At 35.2% G+C, this 18,647-nt stretch overlaps 1 protein-coding gene across 1 annotated transcript in view; it reads right to left on the reverse strand.

The window, feature by feature from the left end:
* Positions 1-10,286, reverse strand: part of EMC2 (ER membrane protein complex subunit 2) — a 34,076-nt gene extending 23,790 nt beyond the window's left edge. The window contains exon 1 of the mRNA XM_004679651.2: positions 10,204-10,286. Coding sequence (XP_004679708.1) covers positions 10,204-10,243 — 40 coding nt within the window. The 5' untranslated portion in view covers positions 10,244-10,286. The remainder of the gene's footprint in view (positions 1-10,203) is intronic.
* Between the last annotated feature and the right edge of the window lie 8,361 nt (positions 10,287-18,647).

An 18,647-nucleotide genomic window follows, 5' to 3' on the forward strand; every position in this document is an offset into this window, starting at 1 on the left:
AAAAAAAAAAAAACCCATCCCCTTTTCAATTAAAAAAAAAAAAGAATGAAATACCTGTGAGTCCACCTAACAAAACAGGTAAAAGACCTCTACAAAGAAAATTACAAAACACTATTAAAAGAAATACAAGAAGACACCATGAAATAGAAAGACATCCCCTGCTCATAGATTGGGAGATTTAAAATCATCAAAATGGCCATCCTACCAAAAGCGATATACAGATTTAACACCATCCCAATAAAAGTCTCAATGACATTCATCAAAGAAATAGAAAAAATATTGATGAGATTCATATGGAACAACAAAAGACCTCAAGTAGCCAAAACTCTTATGACTAAGAAGAAAGAGAATAGAGGCATTACAATCCCAAACTTCAAGCTATACTACAAAGCCATTATAATCAAAACTGCATGGTACTGGACCAAGAACAGACATACAGACCAGTGGATTCGAACAGAAAACCCAGATATAAACCCACAGGTTTATGGACAGCTAATCTTTGACAAAGGAGCAAAGAAGATACAATGGAACAAAGAAAGTTTGTTCAGCAAATGGTACAGAGAAAACTGGGAAGCTACATGCAAACAAATGAAACTAGATTACTACCTCACACCATACACAAAAATCAACTCAATGTGGATTAAAGACCTAGACATAAGAACGGAAACCATAAAATACCTGGAAGCAAAAATGGGCCAAAAACTACATGGCATACACTTCAGTGACTTTTTTTAACAACAGAGCATCCAATGCAACGACACTGAAAGCAAGGATAAACAGATGGGACCACATCAAGTTAAAGAGCTTCTGTGCAGCAAAAGAGACTTTACAAAAGACAAAGAGAAATCCCACTGATTGGGAAAACATTTTCTCACACAAAAGTAGTGATAAAGGATTGATCACAAAGAGATACAAAGGACTAATGAAACTCAACAAAAATAAACAGCCCTATCAAAAAATGGGTAGGAGAGCTAAAAGACACTTCTCCAAAGAGGAAATGCATATGGCCAACAAGCATATGAAAAAATGTTCAACATCACTTGTAATAAGAGAGATGCAAATTAAAACCACAATTAGCGATCACCTCACCTCAGTGAGAATGGCACATCTTCAAACAACTAGCAACAACAAATGTTGGCAAGGATGTGAAGAAAAGGAACTCTCCTGCACTACTGGTGGGAATGCAAACGAGTACAACCACTATGAAAGCTGTTTGGAAGTTCCTCAAACTGCTTAACTTGGAGCTTCCCTATGACCCAGCAATCCCACTCCTAGGTATCTAACAAAAGACACAAAAACACTGATCCAAAAAGATACCTGCACCCCCATGTTTACTGCTGCCTTATTTAAAATTGGAAAGACATGGAAACATCCCAAATGCCCAAAAGTGGATGAATGGATTAAAAAGATGTGGTACATATACATAATAGAGTATTACTCAGCAACCAAAAAAAAAAGAAACACACATCTTTTACAGCAACATGGATGGAGCTGGAGAAAAATCACTCTTAGTGAAATAAGCCAGAAAGAAAAGGGAAAAATATCAAATGGTTTCACTCATAGCAGGAGTATAACAGACCAGGGGAGAAAATAATAATAATAATAATAATAATGAACAGCTATAGACCAGAGACATTTTATGGGGGTGGAGTGGAGAATGGGATCAAAAACACCGAGGAGAGGGAAATATACTGGACTAGTGATGACACAGGGTGATTTGTTGATGGGAAACCCCTGGGGATTGCAACTGAGATGAAAAAATGCACAAAATGATGTAAAAATAAACTATTTTATATATATATAAAGAATTAGGGGTAGGGGCCCTCCTTGGTTGTGCAACAGGTTGGGACGCAGCCACAGCCATCTCCGTATGAGTTCGATCCCGGGTCCTGTAGGTGATATACACATGGCACAGGAGACCTCTCCTTGTCTCACCCGCTCCCCTCAGCAGGGTACTTCGTCAGTCTGCCCGTTCTGCTCCCCATTCTGTCTCTGGTGAATCCTTTCACTACCTCTGTATTTCTGGCCTGTACCTCAGTTCTGTATGCATAAATAAATAAATCTTTTAAAAAAAAATTAGGAGTAGAGGGTTTCATCTGAAAGGAAATACAGATATAAAAGAAAGTGAAATAAATCTACACACTGACATCTCAAAACTCAATATGAACTCATTGGGTATTCTGCCTTTAAATACACACAAATACTCTTCACTCTAGAAATTCCAATGGTCTTAGAAGCTCTTTCATCAGGACTTCAAGACTATGAGCAAATAATATAAAGATGGTTCTATCATACCTATTATACAGGAAATTACAAGGGTGTAGGAACTCTATGCCAGGAACTTATGTCCCTTATTATATCACATTGGTATGTTATCTTTAGTCTACAACTTTGATTCTCAGAAATTTTTTTGGCAGACAATTTTAGAGGAAAACATGCTTTGGGAATATATTTAGTATTTTGTACATGTGTTTACAACACTGAACCTACACTCTTATTCCTGACATCCAAATTAAATACTATCCCAGACGAATAAATACACTTTGTGAATTTTAAAAAATTATCATTCAGCTATTAAATAAATTCTTATCTTAGATGGATATTCTCAATGCCCTTTAAGAAACAGAATTCCTACCTATAAATATCAATTTACCAGAGTCTCCAATTTTCCATCAGTCTCAATTATTCACAATTGAGGTCTATTATTAGAAAACCTCTGGTTTTCAAAACATTTTCCTTTCATCTACTGTTATAGTTCCATAACTTTTTAGTCATTCAAAATAAAGCACTACATTATTTCTGTAATATATGCTAGAAGTATAAACATGAAAAAAGAATCATCTTTTGTACTTGTAAAGTTCTCAAACTAACAAAAAACTGCATTTACAAAATAATAAAAGCTAAGATAGTGTCCAAAGCTCTAAGAAAGCAAGGTGAAGGAAAATTGATTCCAGCTGGTGAGGAAAAAGGTTAAAGACACCTGTGATAGATGAGTTAAGTTCTGAAGATCAAAGGGATTTTGTTAAGATGAAGTTTATAGCAGAAAAGCTTAAGCCACAGTAGAGGAGTGGAATTTCAGATGGGCTTAGGGTGGTAAACTGCCCAACCCACGTAGATCTGGTGGTTAGAAGGAAAGGGGGAAAGGAAGGAAAGAAGGTAAGCTAATCAATTTCTTCAGGTCACTGCAGAAAGAAGTGCAGGTAAATTCTTTACTGATGTGACCTTAAAAAAGAGCAGGCAACATTTTTTTTTTTTTTGGTCAGAGACTACTGGCACAGATACCAAATAAAAGCTACCAGAAAAAGGAAAATTATAAGTATTTTTTCTAGAGATTAAATAGTGGAAAAAAAGAATCCTTTCACCCAAATATTTTATATTTATACATATTCTAAATTTTAAAAGAAATAGAAATTTATTATAATATGTACTGCTAGGTATTTTTAATTTTTAAGTACATATTAAATAGAAATTTATTTAATATGTACTTCTAGGTATTTTAAATCTTTAATTTATTATAATATGTACTTCTAGCACTATCTACATATTGTTGTGAATCCTTCAAAGATATTTTTAAGCTGTTACACTTCAATTTTGCCCCACAATTTTCATTATCAAAAAGTTTTTCCTTTGTTTCTAAGTTTTACATTTTTATCTTCTTTTTTCAAGCTTTTTTTTTTTAAAGTAGCAGTGTGTTATGGTTGCTCATGGACATGCCAATGTTAAACAGCTTTAGTTTAAATTCTGTTTGTCACTTTCTACCTCCAATACCATACTGGGTAAATTAATATTTTCAACTAAAATGAGATGAAATAGTAATAATACATATATCATACTGTTACTTTTAACTATTAATTTTCTATTCTCTACTTTCTCCCTAGTCTCATACCTATTGTGGGTTCTTTTATGTAGCTGAAGCTTTTTCCCAAGCTACTAATACATTCTATTCTATAACCCAAAATGTTATTGATCGTTTCCTAAACCTACAATTTCTGGTTTTTTTCACCCCTAATTTTTCACTTAGAACAGGAGATTTAAAGAAGGGTTCAATTTTGCGGATACCTGTTTTGTATACTGAGTTTTATCAGAACACATTGGATACCTTTATTCATTTAGTTATTATCTAAAATTGGTTTTGTGCTACAATGGCAGAGTTAAATAACTGAGATAAGGACAAAATATTTACTGTTGGTTTTTACAAAAAAATTATGCCAACTACTGATTTACAGCATTAAAAGGCATAAGGAGTGCAGGATCTAGAATCAGGAGTAGAATTTAAATTCCAGTTCTGCCACTTATCAACATTAAATGAGCTGTCACTTAACATTTTAACCTCTGATGTAAAATATAGATCACAAGCCTGTTTTAGGTCTCTGGTGAAAGTTACATAAAGCAAAATCTAAACCCCTCAGATGTTATTTGGCTAGTACTGTGTTCTGGAGAGATGTTTTTAATCTAATTTTGATTATCTTCAGGTATGGCATGCACTCACCAGTTCTTCACAGGCACCACTATCATCTTTCATTCAATTTCACATATTATCCTCATCTGCTTGGCACCTGCATTTAGGCCGCCTCCTAGTATTGGATGATTTATGTAAAACATTTCATGAAATGTGAGTATAACAAAAAAATTGTAGTTACCTCTATTTTAAGAAAAATCTCTGATAACTGTTTCAGCCTTTTACAAGAAATAAAAGCTCTTCCCTCATACCTTCCTCAAAGGTGGCGTAAGACTTTTCATTTTACTCTAAGCCCTCCCACAAACAGCATACTTCTCAAAACTAAGGGCATGTATTATATACTAGATAGGTATATAAGCAAGTAAGCAACTACGCATGCCCTGAGGATGAGCTATGGTTCAAAAGTTGAGGGGTTAGCTATGATTATTCTATTTATTCCTTATCTGAGGCATAGATTTCACTCCAGTGAGAGAAAGACTACTTGAAGAAGAAAAGCATGCTTCCTACATACGTACTATGATAATTCCTTTACCTGAAACCTCCTTACTAAATTTCTAAACTTTGTCCACTTCACTTTATTGTATATTCCAAAATATCATTTAGATATTCAATTAGATGGACTAGAATACTCCTTTAAAAGGTCAATACATGTGGAATAATAGATAAAAATTCTGGGTTATTCATAGTCTCACAAATTAACCTATTCAATTGGCCTCATGCTGTAAATAGCCCTTCTAAAAGAAAAGGCCAGTTTATTTGAGAAAAAAATGAACAGAAAACCTCACAAGTGTTTTTCAAATTGTATATTACAACCCATTATTGGGGTATGAAATCAACATGATGATTTATTACAGTATTTGTGCAGAAAAATGAAACAATAAATAGAATGAATGCACTACTCACAAATGGAACTTTGGTTTCAATTTATACACATTAAAATATCTGTATCTGATTACATATCAGTTAATTTATAAAGGGCATGTCGTACTGTGGCTTATGGGAAAACATTGCATATCCTGGACATACTTTTTATAGCATAACAACTAAGGACAACAACTTAATACACAGTCATAAACTATTATAAAATAATGCAACAGGTGAACACAATGAGCAGTTTATAGACAAAATATATGTTTTCTGTCATCACATTCCAGATGCTGCTATAAAGTGCAAAATTACTTGAAACATAACAACCTGTTCAGAAACATCTTAAGTAAATTCATCTAAAAATCAGTAAAATAATCTCTTGAAGAAAAAATGTTTTCACATTTTATAAACCACTGCCGCCACCACATTGGAAAAAGTTATCTTTTCCAAACAATGTGAGTTATTTTCCCAATGTTTAATTTACATCTTTGTTAATGGCACCTTAGGATTACTGTTTCTATTTTCTCTTTTGGTATCTCAATCCTGATTCTTGTGAACTGTTTCTAAGATTTAGACCTTTCACATCTTTTACTGCGACTATCCAAGAACAGGCTCATTATCATCCCACTCTAAAATTGCTGTTATCTTTCAAACTGGCCTCTCTACCCAAGTTCAATCTGCAAATCACTACCAGATATTTCCAAAAAAGATTTATTTCATTAGGCAATTCAAATTCTTAAGATGCCCAATAATTCCTACTGCCTTTGGAACAATACAATGTAATAATTAGAAGCAAAGCCTTTGGAGTTACTCATCATTCAACTAATTTACTTAATGCTTACGTATGTGTGGGGTCTGATTTGGGGATAAAATGTAAAAAATGAGATAAAATTATTGTATTGGCCCTTCTGGTGGTGCAGTGGGTTAAAGCACTGCACTAGGAAGCGTAAGCCAATTCCAATTCGATCCCCGCCTGCCCTGGAGGAGATCCACATGGCGTGGCAGACCTCTCCTGACCCAACCGCTGCTCCCCTCAGCAGTGTACTTCATTGATCTGCCTATTCTGCTCCGCACTCTGTTCCTGGTGAATCCTCTCACCCTCTGCATCTCTACCCCAGTTCTGTATGAGTAAATAAATCTTTAATTATTGTATTAATACTTTAGTAGGACATAAAGATGATATATCAAATAATTTCTGATAGTGAAAATTCCTATGGTGGAAATTAAAACTGAGTGTTAAAGGAAGAAGCAGCCTTTGGATGGACAGGCAAGAGATTTCTTCTCCAAGGAAATAGTTTTTAAGCCGATGGAAGAATGCAAAGGAGGCGGACACAAACGGCATATAGAAATTCTTGAGACAGAAACCAGGTTGGCAAATTCTAAGAGTGTCACATAAGTGGATGAACTTAAATAGTTTATAACCCAAGTCTGGAAGACTAGTACAAAAACAAGGCAAAACACAGTACTCCCTTATCATACTATGTTGTCTGGGACAAGCTGCTTCAGTTCTCTAGTTTCCTTCCTCATTTGGCATCTGTAAAATGGAAATAAAACCTATCTCTAAAACCTGGGCTGGGATTAAGATTATACAAAACATTTAATAAGCAATTTTATCATTATTACCATTACTACGGATATTTCTGGATCAAACTAAAAACCAATTAACATTCACTCATCAATCATTTACTGAGAGCTTCTTTTCTAAACCTCATCTCTCTGCTAGTCAATGGAAGGAATGAGATCTATGTGTATAAAGGATGTAAACAGTATTTAGAATATGGGTGAAATTAATAAACTTCAGTAAAAACCATCACTTTCTTCCAGTTAAATTACCTCAAAGAATTTATTTCTGTTAATCATACCAATGTTATGATACCTACAGCATTTTAGAAATTCTTGGCTAACAGGCCTCATCAGCAAGCTTTTCGTTGTTTCCATCATTTAAAAAAAGCTCTGTCTGTATGCAAACCAGTTCATACTAGTTAAAAAATAATGTAATTATATACTATAATAAAAATTACAAAAACCAAAAAAACGAGTGCAAAAAAATACTAATTTTTATAGGATGCCTTGAAAAAGACTCCACAAAGGTAAGTAAATACCTTTGAAAAACTGCTGTCATGGTAAGTTAATATACTGAAAAAATATGAAGAAAATAGTAAGAATCAAAAGACTAATGTACTGAAGCTGCCACAAATGACTTTATATTTTTGTTCCAGACTAAATAAATTAAAAATGGTTATTAAAGATGGTATGGAATTTCAATCAGGGAATTCCTGTGAAAGATGAGTCCCAGCCCCAAGTCAATACATATTGTGTGAATTTTAAGTTTAATGAAAGTATCATTATTATGTATTTTGAATAGGAAAGCAGTTCTCAGTTTTCAGAAAGTAAAGCCCAAACTCCTTACCTATCCTTCCAGCACTAACCTACCTTTCCATTGCTTAACTTCTAAAACGGACTTTCACAAAACATATCCAAATCTATAATCATAACCTTTACCTCAGAAATGAAATCTCAGCACATATTCCATGAGATCTGTGACCACACCAAACTTTTTCAGCACTATACCCTCAAACTGATAACAGGGTCTTGCACAAAGTACTCAATGTATTTTTAAATATCATGTTATTCAGCATACAGACTAATCGTCACAGCTAGGTGTGAATGAAGATTGCCCATAGAAGATATTTAACCTGTTTTAGATAGTTTTGAAGTCAATGAGACATTTTACTCATTTTTTTCCCCTGGAATATATACATGTTTACATACACACTTGATTTTGCACCTAATTTTTGGGAATTCAGAGATCAATTAACACTTATATCACATCAGTCTGAACTCTACAGACTTCAGATTTAATAACCACCAATAATAAAGAAGAAAGCTAAGAATGAAAACCATTAGGAACATCAAAAACTAAGAGGCAAAGGGACTTAAAGAAAAGTAAGAAAATCTGGAAGAGAATTATAAAGAAACCAAAAAAAGAGTTTTTAACTGGCATAATCTGCAGTGACAATGTAGTATAGATATACAAAATAATATACAACATAGTATAATGTACAATAGAACTGGCATTAGGTCTCCTATAAACTAGAGTGACAAGGGATGAAAACCAAATTGTGATATTTTGAAATAATGAATAAAAAGAGAAGTAGTGACAATGAACATAAATAACGAAAATTTCTTCAACCACTTTTAACAATGACTATTCAAATATATTTATTATATCTCAGGCACCTATAACACATTGCCCAAAATCTCTATCTCAAGAAATTTGACTAAACCCTTCTTAAAATAACCATCAGCAGGAGCTAGATCACCTTTCATACAGTACTTAACAGTTTGAAAGCATTTTGGTATGAGTTTTCTCTTTGGCCATTAACAAATTTGTGGAGCAGTTACTATTTACTTATTACTATAAACCTAAGTACATCACTTCTCTTTAGAATGTTCAAAGGTTAAGTCCAACTTAGTTAAATAGCCTGGTCTGCTGGCACTTATACACCTACTTATTTCTTAAGATTCTAGAAATACTTGATACTGTTATCTAAGAAACCTATATTGAACATGTCTTCAAAATATTTTTCTTGAAGGCATGAAATATCTGAAACATTTTAAAAAGCATTAAGATAACAGCCACATATCTCCCACTCTACTTGATATATCCTGATACAAATCTTTAAGAACTATGAATTTACCAGTCTGTCTTTTCTAATCACTAGGTTATGGAACTCCCTAAAGGTAGTGGATGCATGTAATTACATATCCAGTCTTAACCAAATAAAATTTTTAATATTGTTGTTTTTTCCCAGAACAGGTTGAAACACTGAAGTTCTGTGAACTAGGGACCATAAAAGCAACCATCAATCACTGAATCAGTACAATTACAAACGAATTTTATCTCTCATACTCATTTGCACTTGCTAATACCAGAGAGACTTACTCACTATCAAGTAATCAATCTAACTTTCAGTCCACAAGCTAATGCATCATTGTTTAAATATCCAAAGATTTGTTTACTGAAGTTCACCATTCAATGCCGGCAATATAAATTTCAATTACCCAAGTTCATGCCTTAATGAAACTCAAGACTGCTCTTATACATACCTCCCACAAAAGTTTCTGAGAAAGGAAAATCTTTCGTACACAATTGGTCTAAAGTTTGGATGCTTTCAGATTTGAAGATTAAAATATTTAAAACACTCTCTACCTTAAATTGGGATAGAAGTACCTCATACTTCAGCAGTCTAAGCTAACTAGTTCTTTAGTCCTTCAGAAAAGGAACTATCAAAAGTAGCAACAAGGAAATTTTAAAATATGTGTAAAAGTGTTCTGAAAGGGAGTGGAAGCATAATAATTTAAAAAGGGAGCAATCAGACACCCAGTTCTGAAAAGAGAACCAATATAAAGTAGAATGTGAAAATAATCTCATTTGTCCACGGGTCTTCTACACACGTTTTCTGCACAGAGGTGTAACGCTTACACAGCATTAAGAAAAGGCCTCACAGGCCCTGCATTTCTTGGCTGCCAAGAAGCTTCAGGGACACTATTCTGCCTCCTCCGCACCGCCCAGCAGAGACCGGCAATAGGTGACAGCCACAATCCCCGTGCAGAGCCTCTGGACTGGCGCGAAAGTAGGTGAGTCAGTCTATTTACAGGCGAAAGCAGTGGGAAACACCGCAGAGTCCAGTGGGGGCAGGGTCAAGGAGAGGTCAGCCCCAATCTCCACCTCAGCCACAACCTCAACTTGGCCTGTGCAGAGAGCTTTAGTGCAGAAAACAGATCAGAGAATCCAGCTCTCCGAGAACAGCCTGGCATCCCCGCACCGCTTCCCAGAGCTTTCGGTCTCTCCACACCCTCCCGACCCCAGTTACCTTCCCAAGTGACATCGTAAAGCTCAGAGACCTTCGCCATCTTCCCAAACCTAAAGGCGGCGGGGTGAGAAGGTGGAGGGACGTGATCACGTGATCTGAAACCGGGCGGTAGCGAATTACGAATCAGTTTCTCATTGGTGGAGAGAGCAAAGAGGGCGGGCTCCGCCTCCCAAATGCACGCGTCTCGGGGGAGGGGCTGCTGGGAAAGGGGGCGGGGCGATGCGGGCGGCGCTGGGATGCTGAGACGACCTGGAGACCCGCCAAGTGGCGGAGCCAGCGCGGGTGAGCTCTTTTACCCTGGGTTTTTAACAGATACTGGGGGTTTAGTATGCCTCACTCCCAGTTTTTTTAAAAACCTTCCTCTACGTATGTATATTCATTCTCTTCCCATTTTCTAGCCAGTATCGTGTTCTCTTCACAGCCCTCTGAAACGCCAAGTTCTTCATGAATTCAGTGTCCCTTAACTTTACTCCTCCATTCACTTTTCAGCTGTTACACTCAAAATTTTCGTTTTTGAGCCCACACGCTTTATATTTTTGTGATCGAGGTCTTCTGAATGTTTACATGTTTTCGTGCCAAATGACATCTTTAGTTAATGATCCTCATTGATGTGATTATTTTATCCTCTCAGCCAACCTCTCCACATTTCAGATTCTGTAAGAGGAACCATTATGTAACTGCTAATAAGTAAATGAAAGCAATGAATATGGGACTGAGAACATAACAGCCCCTACCTGGGGGCCTTCTTCATGGTCCAGGGAGTTGAGATGCAGCACTATGAAGCTACTGACAGCCATTACAGCACAAGTTAGCTACCGGACCAGGGAGGTGACCCACATGGCACAGCAGGCTTCCTGTTTCCCCGTTTCCCCACTGGTCTCCTCAGCAGTGTATTTAAGTGGATCTGCCTGTTCTGCTCCCGATGCTGTCTCTGGTGAATCTTCTGAGTAGGGGACACTCTGCTCCCCTATCTCCGGCCTACACCCAAGTCTTATATTCATGAGTAAATAAATCTTTAAAATAAGAGTAATAATAAACAGCTCCTATTCTTCACTCAGCTGCCAAACGGTTGAGGGAGGAAGGAAGAGCATCCTTCCTCACCAGTACAAAGCTAATTGCTTTCACAATTTTGGACCTACTCTCCTGAACTAGGGAGAAATTTGTTACAGTGAAAGCAAATATTTGAGAGTATGAGCATATACTCAGTATTTAAAACCATGAGAGCATAAATGTATGAAGGGGAAATATATAAAGCGAGGAAAGAAGAATAAAAATCCCTACCTAGTGCTATTAAGAGTCAGTTGAAGTGGCCATATCAATATGCAATGAGAAGAGTTTCCTCCCCCAAGAGCCAAGGCAAGGAACTAGATTTTAAAAAAGGAACTGTCAGTGGCACCTGCCACAGAGAAGTCACATGAGGACAGAAAAGACTAGTGAATTCAAATATGAATATAAGATTTGAATACACATTTTCTCCAGGCAAAACAAACCTTATAAAGAAAATCCTTCGATAAAAACTTGGTGTCAAAGAAAGAACAAGAATTTTATGGAACAGATCTGAATACAGATTTAGTAGCGCATTACTTTCAGTATGTATATCTGAACAACAGAGATACGAATATGTAAAAGGAAGATAATTATACCTACATATGAAGATCTTTATATACCAGAATTCAAAGAGATACAGCATGGCAGTGTCGTGGTGGTACCAATTCTATGACTCGAAATATTATTTATTTGCTATGACTCCCAAATTCATAAATCCTGTCTTCTTTACTTCTGCCCTGAAACCCAGTTCTGCTTTCTTGACATTCACTTAGCTGGCAAAATACAATCTCAGCATTAACATATCACAAACAGAACACTGGATTCCTGTTACCACCAACACCAATTGCTCTTCCCCATTGCAAATGATGAAACCACCCACCTAAAACTAAAAAAGTATTCCCTCCATCCTCCCTATATATAATCCATATATATTATCCTTCTAAAACATTCTGAAAATCCGTTTTTTCATCTCCATTGCTACCACCTTAATGTAAGACACAACTTTCTCTTGCCTGGAAAATTACTAACATTCTTTTTTTTAAAAAAGATTTTATTTATTTGTGCATACAGGGCTGGGGTACAGGCCAGAGGCTCAGGGGCGGTGAGAGGCTTCACCAGAGACAGAGTGGGGAGCAGAACAGGCCGACTGATAAAGTACACTGCTGAGGGGAGCAGCGGGCGGGTCAGGAGAGGTCTGCCACACCATGTGGTCACCTCCAGGGCAGGCGGGGATCGAACTCATGCGGAAGTGGCTTTAGCTTCTTAGTGCTGTGCTTTAACCTGCTGCGCCACCAGGGAGGGCCATTACTAACATTCTTAATGCTTTCATTTAATTCTTACTGTGTAAAATCTTTTCTATGCAGTAGCTTTTTTGATCATTAAAAAAAAAATTATACTACAAAAGTCCTTTGCATGCAGCTCTCACATGGTTCCCCCTAGCAGTAATGCTTTACCTGACTTACAGAACATCACTCAACTGCACCCACCTAATTTCTTCCCTCAACTCCTGCTCTCTTCACTTGATTCCAGACATTCTCACCTACTTAGTCCTCAAACCTGCCAAACTTCCACCTGCCTGGGTATGGTATTTGTAGATCTTCTTCTCATGCATATCTGTGTTTTAAATGTATTAACTGTAGTAGACCTTTCTTAATTTTCCAATTAAGAAGTAACCACTGATGAATACCTGTTAAATCATTATGACACATTAGTATTTGATATTTTCTTTGTTCACTTATTTTGATATTTTCCATTATTTTATAACCTCCTTATACTTTGTCATTTTAACCTTTGTCATTTTCAGCTGGAAATGAGAATAATTTAATTTTTGACTAAAGATATACCTATAATTCTTTAGAATAACAATTTTAAAAGATTTTTCCTACAACCATTATACATTTTACATCATTACAAAGTGTGCATGTATCTGTTTAAAACAGAGACAAAATTTAGAAGTTACTCTTATATATTCTTATTAAAATTAAGCATTTCTATTTGAAAATACTAGCTTTGAATCACTAATGAAAGTATGTCTGCTTTCCTAGACATATTCAGGGAAAAAAACTGACACATCAATGAATAAACTATATCCTTAACATTTTATAACAATCATAATTGTAAATTCAAAAGAGCTACTACTCATATAGTCCCAAGAATATAAACATCAGTCATATTTTCCATAAACCCACCATTGTGAGACATTCTCAAAGATTTGCTTCTCACTTTTTCATTTCTTTAAAAAGGAAGAGCTTTCATTCATATATATTAAGAGTATTTTATCCAGTTTCTCTGACTAAGCTGCCCAACATCAGTGACAAATGACAAATAACTAAGGAGTCAAATGCTAGATTATGTCATATCAGACAGCATGGGAGCATTATCTTATTTAATGATCTCAAAAGCACACTTAAAAAGCAAAGTAATGTGATCTCTGATCTGCATTTTTCTATGAAACTATATTATAATTTCCATATTTTTCCATAAGACTGAATAATTAGAGTGATTTTACATCAGAATGAGTTAGGATCAGAGGGACAATTTTAAATAAACCCACATTTTCTGTGAGATGGGATAAACTTTGATTATTTATCAAGCCAAATTGACCCACAAACTACTTTAGTGTACTCTGTTGTGGTCAGGATTTACTAAATTCAATTAATATATTCAGACATTATGAAAGACGAAAGTAACATCTTAAATTTAATAAACCTAATGGCATTTATAAAATGGATTATTTAACATTACAAAGTATAATACCATTTTAATTGATTTTGTAATATTTAACATCTTCATCAAATCATTTATTGAGAATCTACTGTCTGCTTTGTTCTGTCTTACTCATAGTGAATTACAATATCCCATTCTGTGTAGCATAGTTTATACCCTCTGTTTACTGTGACAATTACCTATCAAAATAAATTGGTTTGGCTACAACTCTTACAAAATTTATCAGTGTTTAAATCATGTTATTGCTTCTGCTTAGTGAACCATAACCATAATCCACTTATGTTTTAAAGAAAACATTGCTTATTTCATTTTCACTCTATGGAATAGATTTTCACTTTGACACATCCAAATTTGTAAGTCAGTTTTCCTTAGAGTTTTATTTCCAAAATTCAGATTAACATGAGGTTGTGTTAGGAACTTTCTGAACACTGCATTTTATGAGATTATGTAATTTAATATTGTCTCCCAAAACACACCTATACTGCCTTTGCTGGCACAAGTATAGCATTTAGGCACTTCTAATTTTTTCACATTTATTATCATATATCTCTTAAAATGTGCCAGCCATTCACTTCACATCTAATTATATTATTTTTTAAAAAACAAAGGAGAGTCTCCCAGAAATATTTACGATGAGATCACTTTGGTCCTTTCACAGTAGAGTTCACAAACAGATAATTACTCCTCTGTGCTATAGTGGTAACACTGAAAAGGAAAGTACATCCAGAAAGAGTACACCCAGAATTTCTCCCACATGGGCAATAAATTAGTGTTTGTTTTTTTTTAATTTTGGGGTGTTTTCTTTTTGAGATTTATAACCATATTTAATAGTCTACACTTTTTAAACAGTATTTATTTACTTTCCCCAAAGTACATATTCTGTTGTGATAGATACATCTGTGCATATGTAACTGTCCTTTGCAAAAGTACATTTTCATGCACATTCCTTTTAGGTAACATTCAAGGGTCCCTACGTACTATCTATTACTGTGACCTGATAGTTTCTGGAGCACATCTAGATTCATTTTCTACAGTAGAACTGTAACTGAATTCTTAACATGAATAATGTTCAAAAAAATTTATTCACAATAATTTGCATTATGGGTAAACTCACGGGAAATATGTACTATTAGCTTATACTTTTTTATAATTACAACTTATTCTATTAATGCCATAATTTTTTTCAAATTCCCTCAATTTGGTGGCTTGGTACCATCACTGTAGTGCAATTGGCTATGTCACTTATCTGTAGATCTGAGATCTCTTGCTACAGGACACAAAGTCACACTTTACTAATCATCTTTTTCTTTCTGTGACATTCTGATCACTCTTGTCTAAATTTGGCTCAAAAGTACATTGATCATTCTGTTCATGAAGAACCCATGTCACCTTTCAGATCATAACTAAAGTGCTTTCGTCCATAAAGGGCTTGTTTAGTTAACACTATAGAATCATTTAAGGTAAAGACTGGTTTCCTGGTATAATGTCTCTAAAAAAACTGCCTGCCTCCTAAATCCATTCTTTCAACCCCATCTTTCACTTGATTTCTGAGGGAACATCACAATCTCAAGTGGTTTAATTTTATGAAACTTAATTTGTTTTAATTTATACTTAATATTCTTTATCTCAAAACTATGTGTTCAGGAATAATATAAGGGTGTTCCAAAAGCTGCCTCTCATGCCAAATTTCTACCACCTCAATAGAAACTCTTTTAATATTATAATATTTTAACTTCCTTCTCCTCAAATATTTCTATTACAGATTTCTTTGAATCTTAACAGTGAGCTTAAACATTTGTCTTGTAGAAAGAATAGGGATGGGAATTGGCAGAAATAGAGTGATTTCCACTGACACAATTTTTCTAGTTATAGCAAAGATAATGAAATTTTAAACATATCCTCAATCTAATCATAAAAACATAAGACAAAACCAAGTTGAAAGCTATTCTATAAGTCAGTACAGATGAGAGTGTGGTAGAAATATTATATATTGCTATGCTAAACTTTTAGCAAATACAGTCTTCAGTACCTATTGAAATATCCTAATACCATGTGGTACAATTAAGAATATATACTTATAGTTATGAAAGAATCTCAAAAGTATTGTGTATTAATTATAAATTGTACTTACCATATCATACAGGGTGTGGTGCTCCTTTATGTTCTAATAGCTGCAATGAATTCTGTCTTCTGCAGAACTCTAGGTTTTAATCCCACATTACACATTACAGATAGTAAATTAAGTAATTTGAGCAGGTATTAACTACATTAAACACTACTTTCTTTGTGACTATCATACTGCTTACTGATTATAACAAGATTGCAAAGAATAAACAGAATTCCTCCACAAATTGCTACATTTCTCATAATACTTATATTGCTATAACCAATTTATTGAGCACCTGCTATATACCAAGCACTGAATAAATTGATTTTTATACATTATTTCATTTGCCCTACTTTGCAGATGAGGAACCGTTAAAACGTATTAAGTAACTTCTCTCAAACACACTCTAATATACTCCTTCACCTTATGGTTTCTTAGTACATAGTGGCTGTGTCAGTGTAGTCGTCTAGGAAGTGGAAAATGAGATGGAGTTAGGATTGCAAATGGTACATTAGATCAACTCAGTATACAGCATAAAATGAGAAAGAAGCAGGATTGGATAGGGGAAGCATTCATACCATGATGTGTTTCTTACCTGCTAAAGAAAAGAGTAGGAAGCAGGATCAGACAGAAAGGTAGCCATAGTTAGTATTTGGTTAGCTCTGACAAAGTTCAGATAATTCAATGGGAAAAAGCTTAAACAAAGATTACCAAGTAGAAGAGTCCTACTTTGGTCAGAAATGCCTATATCATAGAATCCAAGAGTTCAGTCATTGATAAGAGGCCACCTGGAAGGCTGGACTTTCCTCAGAAGCTGATGTAAATCAAATCCTCAAGACTTTAAAAGCTAGAGGCTCTCCGCTCCCTTCACTTCTTATTGCTGAATAGTAATCTTCCTTTTCTTAACTTTTATCTGCTTATTTAACAACCCACTTATGTTTAAGGTTAGGATAAAAAAAAAAAGCTATCATTCCTCCTCCTCCCCTCATGAGGTTCACATTCCAGGTATAAGTGAACAAACCTTCCCCCTACCCCCAACACCCCCACCCCTGTGGTGAAGGTGATGACTAAAGTAATGGAGGTGCTGTTTTATTTTGTTTTATATTGAGGTTGTTAACAGCATACTGTCATAGTTGCCACAGTAGCCATGATTATTATTTTTCCATTTTGGGTGTAATGTTCCATTGCTGATGGGATGTAGAGTATGTGTTCTCTCTCCTGACTAGTTAGACTCAGAAGCTATTAGACATAAATAGCTCAGAAGCTATTTAACATAGCTATTTGACATATGGAAATTATATTTCAGCTCCACAGAATGACTTTTTCTAGCCTATGATTAATTGTCATCAATGGTTGCCTTGTGTTGAAGAAAACACATGGTAGAATATATTTATAGGCCACAAAGCCTTAACAATTTGCTTTTTTTTCATGCACCACAAATTGGGAATATTATTTTCTTGAGCTGGAAACTACTATCATTGATAAATTACCTGGAGTTTCATCTTTCTTTTTTCGTCCAAATTCCAAATATACCCAGACAATTTAGAAGTGTAAAAAATGGTCATTCCAAGAATAACAATATAACTCTGAAAAAAATCAGCATATTAAAAATTCTAGAACTGAAGCTCTCTATGTAGTTCTTAAATATTCAAAACTTGTACTCAGAATATCCCTTGATAATTCCTGGCTAACAGCTATATTATAATTGATGGTCTCTTTTTATTAAACTCATGCAAGGTGAAATTTTCTCAGTACTTTCCACAACAAAGACAATTGGTTGCAATTCTGAAATATGAATGTTGTATAAATCCAGAGAACCTCAATGCCAGCCTGCTCTGCTTCCTTCTGAATTCCAGGACAGCCGTAGTTAATATTTGCTAATACTGCACACATGCCTTCCTGGGCAGGACATTACAAGGGTCCAGATTCAGTGCTGCCAGGAGGCATGATGTAATAAAGTCAGCACCTGATGGGAAGAGGCAGAGTATTTTCCAGACTCACATGAGCAGCAAGTGTATTAAAGGCAATTTTTGTGACAGAAGATGAGTAGTGAACAAAGAAAACTTTGCAGGTTATTTTCAGGTAATAGTTACATGGGACAAAGTAGCTATGATTCTCAGTATACAAATTCAGGTGTGCAGGAATAAAATTTGCACTTTTATAAAACTCAATTTTTGTTGTTGGTACTATTCTTTGAGGAAAAACATCTCAATTGGTTTGGAGTTTGCCCACACTGCTGAAAATTCCCCTCTGAATTTTCAGGCTACTCTCTGATTCATGTGAAATTGATATTCAAAATATTTGATAACTCATAGCACAGGGTCTCCAATAAATTTCACCTTTCAGTTAACCCTGTGAGCCCCCCTCCCCATATTAAATAGGGCTATCCTATGTTATCAATAGGATAGTTCAGAAATGCAGTGTGGTGATCATTATGTATGGCTTTGCCTTATTTTCTTTCAGATAATTCTATCTGAAAAAGTCAACTGCCCTGTCATAAGAACACTCAAGCAGCTTCACAGAGAATTCTGCTTGGTTAGGAACTGAGGTCTCCTGCAACATC

Source organism: Condylura cristata, unplaced genomic scaffold, assembly GCF_000260355.1.
Source record: "Condylura cristata isolate star-nosed mole 26May11 unplaced genomic scaffold, ConCri1.0 scaffold00009, whole genome shotgun sequence".
Lineage (NCBI taxonomy): Eukaryota > Metazoa > Chordata > Mammalia > Eulipotyphla > Talpidae > Condylura > Condylura cristata.